The sequence below is a fragment of the Microtus pennsylvanicus genome, chromosome 2 (genome assembly GCF_037038515.1).
Source record: "Microtus pennsylvanicus isolate mMicPen1 chromosome 2, mMicPen1.hap1, whole genome shotgun sequence".
In the NCBI taxonomy this organism is placed as follows: domain Eukaryota; kingdom Metazoa; phylum Chordata; class Mammalia; order Rodentia; family Cricetidae; genus Microtus; species Microtus pennsylvanicus.
The window spans coordinates 90,183,099-90,200,529 of record NC_134580.1 but is presented as its reverse complement, the minus strand read 5'-3'; the positions used below and the strand labels follow the sequence as shown (position 1 = coordinate 90,200,529).

General features: G+C 36.0%; 1 protein-coding gene across 1 annotated transcript; it reads left to right on the top strand.

The window, feature by feature from the left end:
- The first annotated feature begins 347 nt into the window (after positions 1-347).
- LOC142845003 (olfactory receptor 4K3-like) lies at positions 348-1,265 on the top strand. The gene has a single exon (XM_075963768.1). It carries the CDS (start codon positions 348-350, stop codon positions 1,263-1,265), a length of 918 nt encoding a protein of 305 aa, XP_075819883.1.
- The last annotated feature ends 16,166 nt before the right edge of the window (positions 1,266-17,431 follow it).

Sequence of the window (17,431 nt, the reverse complement as noted above, 5' to 3'; positions counted from 1 at the left end):
CGAAGAAACTTATGTTTGATTCCTTGAAGACAAAATATATTTAAGGTCTAAAAAATGTAAGGATACTATTTGCTACTAATATTTTTAATCAACATATTCATTTTGATACTCTGTATATTGTCTTTCAGATGTGTAATGCTGTTTCTCCATCTATCATTCTACATTAAGGAATCTTCCCCGCTAAGACACAATATAGAAACATGTATTTCAAACTTTGGTTGGATAAATTGTTGAGATTTCAATCTGCATTATTTCTGCTTACTTGATTGATTAAGAAAGTTATCTTTACTATTCCAAGATTTCTTGGCTGAGCTCTCTTTGTGTAAGCCATTAGTGAAGTTTGCCAAATGGAAGATGATAACCAGACTGTGGTATCTGAGTTTTTTTTTCAGGGACTTTGTACCTCAAAGGAACTGCAGATCTTTCTCCTGCTGCCATTTTCCACCCTTTATGTGATAACTGTGGTAGGCAACCTCTTTGTGGTGATATTAATCATCGCTGATCATCATCTCCATTCTCCCATGTACTTTCTTCTAGCCAATCTCTCATTTGTTGACTTCTGCCTTTCTTCAGTAAATACACCCAAACTGATCACAGACCTTGTAAAAGATAATAAAACTATTTCTTTTGGGGGTTGCATGAGCCAGATCCTCTGCGTGCATTTCATTGGAGGAAGTGAGATGGTGCTTCTTGTAACAATGGCCTATGACCGCTATGTGGCCATCTGCAGGCCACTCCACTACACCAGCATCATGGACAGACAGAAGTGCATCTGGCTCGTTTTGATATCATGGATCATTGGATTTGTGCATGGCATTAGTCAATTGCTCTTGATTGTAGATCTACCTTTCTGTGGACCTAGAATGATAGACAGCTTTTTCTGTGATATTCCTTTGGTGATGAAATTAGCCTGCACCAATACTGATACTCTGGAAATCGTGATAAATGCTGACAGTGGTATTTTAGCAACAACTTGTTTCATTCCATTGCTGATATCTTACACTTACATTCTATTAACTGTTCAACTTTATTCTAAAGATGGTTCAGCCAAGGCACTCTCTACCTGTACCTCCCATATCACAGTGGTTGTGCTATTCTTTGGGCCCATCATTTTTATCTATCTGTGGCCAGTCAGCATCCCTTGGGTGGACAAGTTTCTTGGTGTGTTTTATACAGTCATCACACCTTTTCTGAATCCAGCCATCTATACACTTAGAAATAAAGACATTAAGAATGCCATAAAGAAGCAGATAAATTACATGTAAATTCAGGAACAATATTTGGAATTGTTATGTAATAAGAAATTTCAGATTATTCAACAATTTAGCCAACTTTCAACTAGTAATTAAATCTTACAATTTCATTTCTTCAACATATTTTCTTATATTAATGTATGGCTATAAAATAACTATTATTAACATACATTCAAAGTATAACACTTAATAGATTTGCAAATTAGAAATAATAATGCTTCTGCATAATAAACCTTTTTGTGTCTGATTATTAGAGGATGATACAAACAGGGTAATAACAAAAACTTACTGGATATTATCAGTGCTCCCAACACTATGCAAACACTAGATTATTATTAATCACTAAATTATTAACAATACATTATTATTATTACTTATGAATATCATTTTTTAAAATGTCTATGTTTAGCATTATGTGGCAATATTGATTTTAATTTCACTACAGAAGATACTGAAGAAACTTGAAAAATCTACATATTCTTAGAAATCAAAACAATTAAAAAGCAAAATCATAATTCTAGCTGTCTCAATTTAACATAACCTCTGTAATTAACTCCTAAATATTCATATAAATTAAGAATATCCATTTATTTTATTCCTTATCTGAAAAAAACGAAGTATTTACAGTTTTTTAATGTACTTCCATCAGTTTATTGGCATGATCATTATTTTACTTTGTATGATGAAGTAATAGAACTGCCAAGGTGAGTTAGGTAAACATATATTGAAAATGTTGTATGTATATTTGAATATATTTTATATATATTATGTTTTGAAAGTATTATATAATATATATTACAAATAATATTATATGTAATAACCATGCTATGTACCATTTGGTAATGTATTTCATTTGTGGAATAAAACCATATGTTTACATGTTTATAATAATTTGAAAATCTTGTTTGTGCCTAGATATTGAAGCCATTATTTCTTTACTATCATGTCCTAATATTTATGAGATAGTGGTTATAATAAATCTGTATGTGTATTCAAATAAGCTAAATAGGCTTGTCACAAATTATCTAACAAAACATGAAAATACCTCCATTGCGTTGTCCAGAAATCAGATGACTACAGGAAAGCATATCTCATGTGTAAAATTTGTACTCAACTGTGCTGATAGACTGGAAATAATAACCCAGAATATAGTCTTTTAAAGCTTATTTATTGTATGCTTAGATAAACACAACCTTTACAAATTCTTCTCTAATATTCTTAGTTACTATTCGATTGCCATAACAAAGCACCAATAACCAAGGCAATATGTAAAAGAGAGAGATTATTTTGGGATATTACAGTTCCTTAGGATTGAGTTCATTGCTATTGTGACAGGAAGCATGGCAGCAGAAAGACAGGAATGGAATACACTGGAGCTGTGCTTGAGAACTTTCACGTCGCCCATAAGTAATAGGCACAGAGACAGCTAACTGGAAATGACATGGACTTTTAAAACCCCAAAGCTTCTCCCTAGAGTCATACCTCTTCCAACTAGGCCATAGCTTCCAATTTTTTTTAAATAATTTTACTAATTAAAGACTAAATGTTGAGATAGGAGACTATGCTAGACATTTTCATTCAAACCACGATATTCCAAAAGCAAGGTGATATAGGTTCTGGCAATACGATAATGCAAAAAAACAGAGTCCAACTTTAGCGCCCATAGTCTTCCACAATCTCAACCAACACAGTTTAAAAGTCTAAAGTCTCTTCTGAGACCCCCCCCCAAAATCTCTCAATTTTAATCAACTCCAAAATCAACTATTGGAAGTTGGTTTCTTCTTTTAATATGTGAAGTTTGGGGATTGAATTCAGATCCTCTGTCTCGGCTTCATGCTCCTTTATCTGAGGAGGAATACCATCACCCTCCCTTGTGCTTCTTCTTCAAAGACAAATGACTTAAAAGAAATTCAATTGAATTGCTGAAATTTAATTGAAATTGTGTTATTAGAAATCACATAAGTAATAAGAACTTATTTTATAGTCTAATTATATAGTTTATCAAGAAGTCCTCAAGATTTTCTGTAACAATATTATATGTGTGTACAGATGAGCACAAGTGTGTAGGTTTCAAATCACTTATAAAATAATGGCGATTTGGGCTATGAGGAAGTGGAAGAAAGAAAGAACTCTAAAAAAGTGAGAAGTGCTGTGAGATGCTATTTTGTTGACATGACATCAACGTAGTCATGATTTCAAGGTTCCCTACTATGGGCCCCCCACAGATAATAGAAGTCAACTGTAGAAAAATTAGTAGCCTATGTACTCCAAACCTCTTTACTGAACTGTCAGTTCCTGATGATTTTGGAGCAAGGCCAGATATTTTCTGTCCTTGTGATTTAAAGATGTTCTCACCATTCCCCAGGCATAACTGCAAACCAATGGGCACACAGATTGCTATGGTTAAACCCAGTGCACAGATATGTAGAAAAAAATACGTAACTGTAGAAAGTTACTCCTGTTGGGGGCAATATGAGTAGGAAAGAACTAAGAAGTTAGGTATAGCCATCAGAGATCCATCAATATTTGCAGATATTGTCAATGAACAAATTTAAATAAAAGAAGTATGGTGACTTCAAATATTGAGAGTTAAATCAGCACAGCTGAGTAAAAGTTTTCTGAATAAGGCATCGAAACCTCTACTATATGTACCCATCATGGTACATCACCTTAGATATGGAGGACAAGATGGATCAGTGTGTAAAGGGATTTTTCTAACCTTGTGTTTCCTGGTGTGACTACAATTTGAAATGTGTTTTAAAAAGTTGTCCAAGTGCATTCTTCTTTATTTTTGGCAAATTCATCATTGTTTAAACATTGCATATTTGTGGTTCTTTCTAAACTATTGCATATATTCTTGTTTCTTGCTCTAGCATTGAATATTTATTTCTTTAAATTTTTTATTGTCCATAATGTATTATTCCATCACATCTCCTGGACTTTTTAGGAATCCTACTGTTAGTTCACGGGTTAGTCCTCTGGGAATTGATAGTTTCCTAACTTTGATATGTGTTCATTACTATGGTTTGATTTCTTAGTTTATTCAGAGCTTCAAATATACTATAATACTATAAGAATGTATGCCTCATCTGTGTTTGTCATTTTCATATCTAATCTACTGTTATAAACTTTTCTCAGTAATTTAAATTATTTTGTTACTTATAATATCTCTCCTTGGCCTTAATTTGGGAGGCATTTATATAATTTAATAGTTCATGACTAAATTTTATTACTTCCTATTAAACAGCATTTGATGACTTAGGTTGGTGGCTGCTTGACAAAATACTGTTAATCCATAGCTCAAAAAGACCTTACTTTTTTGATTTACTGTTTCACTTTTTTGATTTGTTTTCTTTTTTATGTTTTGTTTAGTTTTTCTTCTTTATTTATTTATTTTACATACAGACAACAATTTCCCCTTCATCCCCTCCTTAAGTTCTACCCCTACTCCCCCTCCAACACCTTCTTTCCCCTCTTTCTCTTTACAAAATGGCAGACCTACCATTGATATTGACAAAGTATGGAATATCAAATTGTAATAAGATTAGAACTTTGCCTGTATTATACTGAGCAAGGCAAATAAATATGAGGAATAGGTTCCCAAATGCCAGCAAAAAAAGTCAAAGACAGCTCTTGATTCACTGATAGGAGATCCAGAAAAAGATCAAACTATACAACAGTTGCGTATATGCAGAGGCCCTACTCCATGTTGACTCCCTGGTTGTAGTTTCCGTCTCTGTGAGCTCTTATGAGCCCAGGTTAGCTGATTCTGTGTAATCTCTTGCAGTGTCCTTGATCCCACTGGCTGCTACAATCTGTCCACATTGTCTTATATGGAATTCTCCAAAATCAACCTAATGTTATTGTGAGTCTCTGCATCTATTTCCACTAGTTTCTGGATGAAGTCTACCTGAAGACTATTGGGCGAGGCACTAATCTACGAGCATAAAATAATAGTTTTAGGTATCATTACATTGGCATTTTTTCCAGTAGAGTTTGATTCTATCCTAGGTATCTGGGCCATTCAACCTCAGGATCCTGGCACTCTGAATCAGTCATTGGTTAACCACTAGCACAAACTCTATGTCACATTTACCTGAACACATTCCATAGGCTAGACAGTAGGTTGAAGGTTATGTGGTTAAGTCAGTGTACCAATACCCACACTGGTAGTCTTGCCTGGTCAAAGGAAGTGGTCAGTTCAGGTTACTTATTCATTTTTCCTAGGAGTCTTAGCTGAAACTCTTATTAGGACAAAGAAGTAGCCTACAGAAAGAGAAAAGATCTTCACTATCCTCACTTCTGACAAAGGTCTGATTGCCCAAATATACAAAGAACTCAAGAAACTAAACATAAAATATGAATAAAAACCTGGAGTACAGATCAGAACATAATTTTCAACAGAAGAGGCTCAAGTGGCCAAGAAAGACTAAAGAAATATTAAACAACCTTAGACATCAGAAAAATACATATCAAAGTTACTTTGAGATTCCAATTCTGTCTTAAACCTCTCATAATGGCTAAGATAAATAGTGCAAGTGACAGCGCATTGTGCTGAGCAGTTGGAACACTTTTCCTTTGTGAGTGGGAGTGCAAACTTGTACAAGACACTATGGAAACCAATACGGTGTTTGTCAGATAATTGGGACTCAATCTACCTCAAGACCAAGCTATATCACTCTTGTGTATATACCCAAAAGATTTCCGTTCATATCACAAGGACACATGCTCAACTATATTCACAGTCACTTTACCGCTTTATTGTTATTAGCCAAAAACTGGAAATAACCTGGATGTTCTTCAGCTGTAGAACGGATAAAGAAAATGCATTACATTTACACAATGGAGTATTACTCAGCTTTTTAAAATATTAACATCATAAAATTCAAAGACAAATGATTGGAACTAGAAAAAAAGCATCTTGGGTGACCTAAATGAGGCACAGAAAGGCAAAAATGGTATGTACTCACTTTTTAGTGGATATAGCTATAAAGTGAAGGATAACCATGCTAACAGACCCAAAGAGGCCTAATAACAAGGAGAGGTCAAGGGATACACACAGATATCTCTGGAAAGTGATTTCATGAGTTGACTGGGGGCAGGTGGGCACATAGGAACATGAAGGATAAATAGGGCTGGCGTGGAGAGAGAGTACTGTAAAGTACAACTTGAAAGTGGAGTCATATCAAGGTCAAATAGAAACATGCTGCAATGAAAATTCCCAGGAATCAATAAATCTGACCCCAGATGATGTTCCACATGTAATAAGAAGCTGACAAAAAATTCCTTTCATGACTCTTCGGTCATTCGGCAGGGGCTGCTCCCCTCTGCTGTGGCCTCTCTCTCCCGAACCCATCCCAGTTTGCAACCAGGAACCTCCTCCCTTCTTACTCCCTTCCACAAGACCACGGGATCCCCCAGCTCAGCCTGTTTGGGCGCTGGGGGCAACTGGACGGGCAGGAGCTGCTTTGCTTCCAAAGCCTGCCTGCAGCAAGGTAGGCCTTTTGTCAGCGAGGTTCCTGGCCAGCAAGGGAACCTGATCCTGTTCTGGGGGACCCATCAGAGTGGTGAGTGTGTTCTTGACCCACACCAGGAGCCCAGAAACAGAGCATGGACATCCCCCTTCAATCCCCGGTCATTTGGCAGGGGCTGCTCCCCTCTGCTGGGGCCTCCCTCTCCCTAATCCATCCCAGTTTGCACCCAGGAACCTCTTCCCTTCTTCTTCCCTTCTGCGGGGCCACAAGATCCGCCAGCTTAGCCTTTTTGGGCGCTGGGATTGGGTGCTGAGGGCAAGAAGTAGGCGGGAGTTCCTTTGCTTCAATAGCCTGCCTGCAGCAAGGTAGGCCTTTTGTCAGCGAGGTCCCTGACCAGCAAGGGAACCTGATCCTGTTCCATAAGATCCATTGGAAAGCATTTGAAGGAAGAAATGGGCAGGCACCAAAACAAGAATTCCTCCACCAATCTGAAAAACAACATGAAAACACCAGAAGACCATCTTACAACAGAAGGTATTGAACACCCAAATACAGAAGAAGGGGAAAAATTGACATTTTGAAATCGATAGAGTCCCTTAAACAGCATGTAAAAATGCCCTTATAGAAATGGATGAGAAGTATAACAAAAAATTTGAAGAAATGAATAAATACGTAAATGATACCCGGTGAAACCAAGAAAAAAAAAACAACCAAACAGGTAAGGGAAGCAGTTCAAGAATTGAAAACTGAAATGGAGGTAAGGAAGAAAACACAAACCAAGGGCCAGCTAGATATGGAAAATCTAGGTCAACGAACAGAGACTACAGAAACAAGCATAACTAATAGAATACAGGAGATAGAAGAAAGAATCTCAGACTCTGAAGACATCATAGAGAAAATAAGCACACTGATCAAAGAAAACAGCAAAGCCAACAAATTCTCGTCACAAAACATTCAGGAAATATGCAACACAATAAAAAGACCAAAACCTAAGAATAATAGGGATAGAAGAAGGAGAAGAGTCACAGATCAAAGGCCCAGAAAATATTTTTAACAAAATTATGGAAGAAAACTTTCCCAACATAGAGAAAGATATTCCTATGAATATTCAAGAAGTATACAGAACACCAAATAGACTAGATAAAAAAAAAATCCCCTCGCCATATGATAATCAAAACACAAAACATATAGATTAAAAAAAGGATATTAAGAGCTGCAGAGGAAAAGGGTCAAGTAACTTTTGAAGGTAAACCTGTCAGACTTACACTGGACTTCTCTATGGAAACCATGAAAGCCAGAAGGATAGAGGTACTGCAGAAACTAAGAGACCATGGATGCAAGCCCAGAATACTATACCCAGCCAAGCTATTGTTCACTATCAATGGAAAAAAACAAAATATTGCAGGAGAAGAAGAAATTTAAACAATATGTAGCCACAAATCCAGCCTTACAGAAAGTAATAGAAGGAAAATCACAACTCAAGGAATCCAACATTGCCAACACTGCCTATAATAACTCAGACATTTAGCCACCCTTCACCAGCACAACTCAAAGAAGAGAAACACACAAACACTACTACCAAAAAAAAATAATAACAACCGGAGTCAACAACCACTGGTCATTAATATCAGTTAATATCAATGGACTCAATTCACCTATTAAAAAGGCACAGGCTAAGAGATTGGATACGAAAACAGGATCCAACATTCTGCTGTTTACAAGAAACACACCTCAACCACAAAGAGAGACATCTACTTAGAGTAAAGGGTTGGGAAAAGGTTTTTCAGGAAAATGGACCTAAGAAACAAGTGGGCCATACTAATTTCTAACAAATCTGACTTAAAACTAAAATCAATCAGAAGAGATCGAGATGGTAATTTTATACTAATAACAGGAAAAATTCATCAGGATGAAGTCTCAATCCTGAATATCTATGCCCCTAATATAAAAGCACCCACTTATGTAAAAGAAATATTACTAAAACTCAAGGCAGACATCAAACCACACACACTAATAGTAGGAGACTTCAACACACCTCTCTCACCAATGGACATGTCAATCAGACAGAAACCTAATAGAGAAATAAGAGAATAAATGGAGGTAATGAATCAGATGGACTTAGCAGACATCTATAGAACATTCCACCCAAATAGGAAAAAAAAAATATACCTTCTTCTCTTCAGCTCATGGAACCTTCTTGAAAATTGACCACATGCTCGGTACCAAAGCAAACCTTCACAGATACAAAAAATTTTTAGTGACCACCTGTGTCTTATCTGAACACCACAGATTAAAGTTAGAATTCAACAACAAAGCTACCCCCAGAAAGCCGAAAAACCCATGAAAACTGAACAGTTCACTACTGAACCACACCAGGATCAAGGAAGAAATAAAGAAAGAAATTAAAGTCTTTCTTGAATTCAATGAAAATAAAGAAACAACATATTCAAACCAATGGGACACTATGAAAGCAGTGCTAAAAGGAAAGTTCATAACACTAAGTGCCCACATAAAGAAAACGAAGAAAGCACACATCGGAGACTTAACAGCCCACCTGAAAGCTCTAGAAAAAAAAGAAGCAGACTCACCCAGGAGGAGTAGAAGACTGGAAATAATCAAACTGAGGGCTGAAATCAACAAAATAGAAACACAAAAAAACATCAAAAAATCAATGAAACAAAAAGTTGGTTTTGGAGAAAATCAACAAGATCAACAAACCCCTATCCAAACTAATCAAAGGACAGAGAGAGAACATGCAAACAAATAAGATCAGAAATGAAGAGGGGGACATAACTACAGACACAGAGGAAATTCAGAGAATCATTAGATCTTACTACAAAAGCCTGTATGCCATAAAACTGGATAATGAAAAGGAAATGGACATGTTTTTTAGATAAGTACCATATACCAAAGTTAAACCAAGACCAGGTGAATAATCTAAATAGACCTGTTAGTCACAAAGAATTAGAAACTGTTATCAAAAACCTCCCTTCCAAAGAAAAGCCCAGGACCAGATGGTTTCAATGAAGAATTCTACCAGAACTTCCAAGAAGAGATAATACCTATACTCCTTAATGTATTTCACAATATAGAAACAGAAGAGTCATTGCCAAATTCCTTTTATGAAGCTACAGTTACCCTGATATCAAAACCACACAAAGACCCAACCAAGAAAGAGAATTACAGGCCTATCTCACTCATGAACATTGATGCAAAAATTCTCAATAAAATACTGGCAATCTGAATCCAAGAACATATTAGAAAAATTATCCATTATGACCAAGTAGGATTCATCCCGGAGATGCAGGGCTGGTTTAACAATCGCAAATCTATCAATGCAATCCATCATATAAATAAACTGAAAGAAAAAAAACCATATGATCATTTCATTACATGCTGGAAAAGCATTTGACAAAATTCAAACATCCCTTATGATAAAGGTCTTGGAGAAATTAGGGATACAAGGGTCATACTGAAATATAATAAAAGCTATTTACAGCAAGCTGACATCTATCATCAAATTAAATGGAGAGAAACTCAAAGCCATCCCACTAAAATCAGGAACACGACAAAGCTGTCCACTCTTCATACCTCTTCAACACAGTGCTTGAAGTTCTAGCAATTGCAATAAGACAACATAAAGGGATCAAGGGGATAAGAATTGGAAAGGAAGAAGTTAAACTTTTGTTATTTGCAGATGATATGATAGTATACATAAGCGACCCTAAAAACTCTACCAAAGAACTCCTATGGCTGGTAAACACCTTTAGTAATGTGGCAGGATACAAGATCAACTCCAAGAAATCAGTTGCCCACCTAACACTAAGAATAAGGATGCAGAGAGGGAAATCATAAAATCATCACCTTTCACAATAGCCACAAATAGCATAAAATATCTTGGGGTAACTTTAACCAAGGAAGTGAAAGATCTATTTGACAAGAACTTTAAGTCTTTGAAGAAAGAAATTGAAGAGGATACCAGAAAATGGAAGGATCTCCCTTGCTCTTGGATTGGGAGGATCAACATAGTAAAAATAGAAATTCTCCCAAAAGCAATCTATAGATTCAATACAATCCCCATCAAAATCCCATCGAAATTTTTCACAGACCTTGAGAGGACAATAATCAACTTTATATGAAAAACAAAAAACCCAGGATAGCCAAAACATTCTTATACAAAAAAGGAATGTCTGGAGGCATTACCATCCCTGACTTCAAACTCTACTACAGAGCTACAGTATTGAAAACAGCTTGATACTGGCATAAAAACAGAGAAGTTGACCAATGGAATCGAATAGAAGACCCGGGTTTTAACCCACAAACCTATGAACACCTGATTTTCGATAAACGAGCTAAAAGTATACAATGGAAGAAAGACAGCATTTTCAACAAATGGTGCTGGCACAACTGGTTGTCAACCTGTAGAAGAATGAAGATAGATCCATATCTATCACCATGCACAAAACTCAAGTCCAAATGGATTAAAGACCTCAATATCAGTCTGAACAAACTGAACCTGATAGAAGAGAAAGTGGGAAATACCCTACAACAGATGGGCACAGGTGATCGCTTCTTAGGTATAACCCCAGAAGCACAGACATTAAGGGCAACATTGAATAAATGGGACCTACTAAAACTGAGAAGCTTCTGTAAAACAAAGGACACTGTCACTAAGACACAAAGGCAACCCTCTGACTGGGAGAAGATCTTCACCAACCCCGCAACAGACAAAGGTCTGATCTCCAAAATATATAAAGAACTCAAGAAACTAGACTTTAAAATGCTAATTAACCCAATTAAAAAATGGGGCATGGAACTGAACAGAGAATTCTCAACAGAAGAAGTTCAAATGGCCAAATGACGCTTAAGGTCATGCTCAACCTCCTTAGCGATCAGGAAAGTGCAAATCAAAACAACTTTGAGATACCATCTTACACCTGTCAGAATGTCTAAAATCAAAAACACCAAGGATAGCCTTTGCTGGAGAGGATGTGGAGGAAGGGGTACACTCATCCATTGCTGGTGGGAATGCAAACTTGTGCAACCACTTTGGAAAGCAGTGTGATGGTTTCTCAGGAAATTCGGGATCAACCTACCCCTGGACCCAGCATTACCACTCTTGGGAATATACCCAAGAGATGCCCTATCATATGACAAAAGCATTTGTTCAACTATGTTCATGGCAGCATTATATGTAATAGCCAGAACCTGGAAACAACCTAGATGCCCTTCAATGGAAGAATGGATGAAGAAAGTATGGAATATATACATTGTAGAGTACTACTTAGTGGTAAAAAAACAATGACTTCTTGAATTTTGCATGCAAATGGATGGAAATAGGAAACACTATCCTGAGTGAGGTAACCCAGACCCAAAAAGATGAACATGGGATGTACTCACTCATAATTGTTTTTTAGCCATAAATAAAGGACATTGAGCCTATAATTCATGATACTTGACAAGCTAAATAAGAAGGTGAACCTAAAGAAAAACATATAGTTATCCTACTGGATATTGGAAGTAAACAAGACTGCTAGGCAAAAATTGGGAACTTGGGGTGGGGTGGAATGGGGGAAAGGGGAGATGGGGAGAGAAAAGTGAGAAGGGGAGAATAGGGAGAGCTTGGGGGAATGGGATGGTTGTGATAAAGGAAGAATGGATATGGGAGCAGGGAAGTATATATCTTAATTAAGGGAACCCGTTTAGCCTTGCTTCATCAGAAGTTTTTAAAATATTCTGTAGAATTTCAGAAAGATTATACATACACCCAAGATTATGTGGAAAAATCACATTGACACCCTTGATATTTACATATACAGATTGATCTCTAAGCATCATAAAAACCAACATAAACACAAGATGATAGGAGACAGCAATACCATTCACACATGTTAGTCAAGAAAATATGGAGAGAGAATCAAAGACTGACTGTTGAAATCCAGAGGAAGGAATTGGTTTAACTGTTATTTGAAAGTAAATACATGTAATTCATAGATAATTGTTAAGAAGAACAATATGTGATCCTGATTAAAATATAAGGTTGTTTCAATAATAAAAATCAAGTTTGATTCACTAAATATTGACATAATCCTGCTTACAATCTGAAAATTTTTAATTTCTGCTGATGGTAGAAGAGAGACACAAATCTTATAGTTACCAAGAAGAAAAATGTTAAAGAGTTAACTCTAGATTGAAATTTCTTTTTTTTTCTGTCTCCGCTGGTCCTGGAGCTGTTCAGTCCCAAAGACACACACAAAGGCTCATATCAATTATAAACTATTTGGGCTTTTAGCTCAGGATTATTATTAACTGGCTCTTACAACTTAACCCATAATCCTTATCTATGTTTAGCCTTTACTCAGTGCAGCATTTTTATATTGCTTCCTCTGCACCTGGGTGGTGACAGCAGACTGAGTTTTCCTCTTCCCAGAATTTTCCAAGTCTAGTCACCCCACCTATACTTCCTGTCTGACTCCTGATCAATCAACATTTTATTGACCCAATATGAGTGACAAATTTTAACAAGGTACAAAAGCATTATCCCATAGCAGTTACCAAAATCACAATGATAAACAACAAAAGATTCTGCAATAATGTCAATAAAAATAAGAGTGAAGGTGATTATTTCATGGGTTACTGAGAATTATAATTATTTTTCTCTAAAATATCTGTAAAAAAGAAAATATACTTGAAATAATAAAGGGCAATGATGGTTTACCTACAAGAAGTTGGAAAGAAAGAACTAATTAGAATGGACAGAGAAAGCAAGGAATTGAAATAATTTATTGCTTGCTTGTTTCTTTTTCTTTTGTTTTATTGAATTTTTATCATACAATTTATTCTCTGTCAGTTATTTTAGGCCTTAACTAAAGTTTGTTGCTTCAATGCTGCAAATGTGATTCTGGGTGATTGACCAGGTAGCCATTTGTCTCTGTGATTTGTTGCATGTTTTGGAAGTTGTTTGATTGCACTTCCTAATTACTCAGGTGAAATTATTTCCCTTTTCGGATCTTCGATGGGGTTGAATACTAGATAAATGTAGCTACTTTTCTCTCAAGAGTTGGCCAAGTTATTTAGTATACAAGACTTAAGCTAGTTCACATAGGATATTTGTTCTTATTGTATATAATTTCATAGTAGGTTTAGAACTCTCTTACTTAAATAAAAGGGTGGTGTACTGCTGGAGCTCTTTCCACTCCTTAAGCCAATAGCCACTGAGATACTAGCCTACTGGGGCATAGTCTCTTTCTCTTTAAAAAGCAGCGGCAGCCCTCCAGTCTCTCGCTCTCTTGCTCCAGCGACTAGACTCCTTTCCTGGCTGTCATGTAGGACAGTGTTCTGTAAGTTTTTTCCCCTCAAATAAATAACCCTTTGAATGCAAACTGGTGTGGGATTATTTCATGCTTTATCTTATCACTAAAAAAGGAGGTTAATCTGACTACTAAGATATGGACCTTAAAAAGAATCTAATAAACAGATCATGAAGATATTCAAATTCAGAAAGAAGAATTTAATAGGAACTAATTTCAGTGTTGCATTATAGGAATAGTGAAGAATAGCCTAAGGTTTTCAAACAACCAACTTTTACATATCCACTAACCTTACAGAAATTGCCAAATGAGAGACTCTCTTACAGCTGGATGGATTCCTGTGCCAATGTTAGATTTAAGAGAATTCAAGGAGCAATAGTCTCATATGGCATGCATTTATACTTTGTGTAGCAAATGTTAAACTCATGGTCATAGAATTATCACTAAAAACTGGATAAAATTGGCCAGAGGTGCTTTAGAGCCTGGTATACAATTACAATGAAGGGTTTGGTTCAGCAAATAGACTAAGATTATTGATAAAGATTTCATTTGAACAAGAGACGACTCTTAATTAAAAGAGAGATAGTCCATTAAGCACTGGTGCCATTTAATCTAAGCTGACCAATAACAACTATCAAATGCTTTTCATTTGATCAGACATAACTTCCAGAAAATTTTCCAAAGTTAGGGTTGGGTAAGGGCTTTGTTTTTGGCTTTTCAGGAGAATGAAGACATCCAGCAGAGGAATCTGAAGGCTACTGGACAAATGAGACATGTTAAGATAAAGAACAAATCACCCAGAAAAATGTCTCAAGAAAAAGAGTATATTAGCCTATTTGGTAGATCACATTTCCAAAAGGTTTAAGATTCTATAAATCTTCCCAATTATTTGTTTCTGCTATTTTCTAAAGACATATAATATAAATGGTCTTTCTGTAGTCCCAGTCCCATTAAGATTGAAGCTAGCTTTGCATTTGGAATATGATTTTCTCTTTCTCTAAACTCAAACATGCTTATTAAAATAAAATCCAAAAACTTTCTCATATGTTAGCCACCTAATATGGAAAAGAAGAAAAACAAATATTTAAGGACTAATTTATTGCTCCTAATCTCATAATCCTTTGGTTTTTATAGTGACACATTATTTATGGTTTTTTGAGACAGGGTTTCTCTGTAGCTTTGGAATTTGTCCTAGAACTAGCTCTTGTAGACCAGGCCAGCCTCAAACTCACAGAGATCCACCTGCCTCTGCCTCTCAAGTGTTGGGAATAACGGCATGTACCACAACTGCCTGGCTCATATCTTGACTCTTTAATGCCTTTTCTCAAGGTATAAGATTTATAGGATAAATCTATATATGTATATATACAAGGTATAAGATTATTAAGATTAATATGTATATACATATACTATGTCATGGAATTAATGGTCATATAGAGTACTAACTACCTCTTGAAAAGGATTTATCACCTTCCCATGAATTATTTTGGGCTTGAGTCTCTATCAGTTGTCTACAGTGAACCACGAGCACACCTAAGAAGGATCTTTGATATCTCCCAAGGGAAGATGGAATGCCACAACAACGATGCTTCCAGGACTGTGATAACATTACTAAGTTGAAAAACCCCACATAAATATGAGCTTTAGACTCTAAACTTCTCAGAACAATTTCAAAGTGGCTAGTTGAGAAGATCCAGCCAAAGAAACTGGATTTGAGAGAAGCCCTGCGCTTTCCAATTGTGCAGAGACTAGCAAAAAATGATACAGCTAACAATATTCAGACAAAGAAAAGATATCTTTAGAAAGTTAATCCACTAAATATTAAACAACTCAATACTTTATACATTTTTGTACAACAGTCATTAGAAATAATTTCCTCATTCTAAAATTTATCCTTATATGGAAGATATCATACTGGCTGATTCAGAGGTAGATACATTAAGAAAAATAATTGATGAAATAAAGAGAATTTTTCCTTGCTGTGGGTTAAATATTTCTCCTGAAAAAATATAAGAGGAGATTCTATCGATTGTATTTAGTACATCAGATAGGTTGACAGAATTTGACCACAGAAAGTACAAATCAAGACAGATCAATTACAATCTCTTTTTTCTATTTATTTATTTACATCACAACTGCAGTTTCTCCTTCCTCCTCATCTCTTATTCCCTCCCAACATCCCATCAAGGCTTTTAGGTCCATTCCTATTATTTCTGTTCAGATAGGATCAGGCTTCCCTTGGGTATCAAAAAAGAATAGCATATAAAGTTGTAGAAAGACTACTCTCCTTTCATTGTTTTAGGGCTGGGGAAGGCAATGCAGAGTGATGAATGAGTTCCCAGGAGCCAGGAAAGCATGAAGGACAGAGTTTGCTCCCATTTTTAGGAGTCACATCAATATACCAAGCTATTTCTTACAATGTCCTTGACCCCTCTGTTTCCTATAACCCTATCTCCCTCTCTACAGCAGACTTCCCTGAGCTAAGCCTTATGTTTGGCTGTACATCTCTGCATCTCTTTCCATCAGTTACTGGATGTAGGCTCTCTGATAAAAATTAGGGTAGTCACGAATCTGATCACAGGAGATGGCAAGCTCAGATTACATATCCACTATTGATGGGAGTCTTACTGTGGGTTACCTTTACAGATGTATAGCAGTTTCCCTTGCATCAGGGTTCTACCTGCCACTGAAAAGCACCCCTTTCTACTCATCTTTTTCAAGTACTCTACCGTCTGCCCACTCCCCAACTGTCTCTCTCAAGTTTCTGTCCTGATCTGCCTTTTCCACCCAGGAGATCTCCTCTTTCTCTCTTCTGTGAGATCCATGTATTCCCCTCTTAGATCCTCCTAGTTACCTTGCCTGTGACTCTATGAATTTTTGCATGTTTATCTTTTTCTTCACAACTGAAATCCCATTATGAATGAATTCATACCATGTTTATTTTCTTGGTCAGATTACCTCACTCAGGATGATTTTTTTAGTGCTATATATTTGCCTTCAAATTTCAGAATGTAATTAATTTTAACTGCTAAATAATACTCTATTGTGAAGTATACAACATTTTCTTTATCCATTCTTTGTGTTCATGAACATCTAGATTATTTCTAGGCTCTGGTTATTGAGTAACTCAATAAATTACTAGCTGAGTCTTAAATAGAATTGGCTCTGATATAAAAGAAAATTCAGGATTCATATATTGATCAATTGGATCCAAAGCTTGAAAGTATTTTAGTTGATTTTCTCTCAATTCATTTTCCCACAAGAATTATTATACAGATAAAAGTTAATACTTTGAAATGGATATTTATTTTTAGCACACAAGCAGAGTAAAAATTTAAAGACCTATGTAGAAAAGGATTCTGAAATGATTCTGAAAGGAAAAATGACTTTGAAA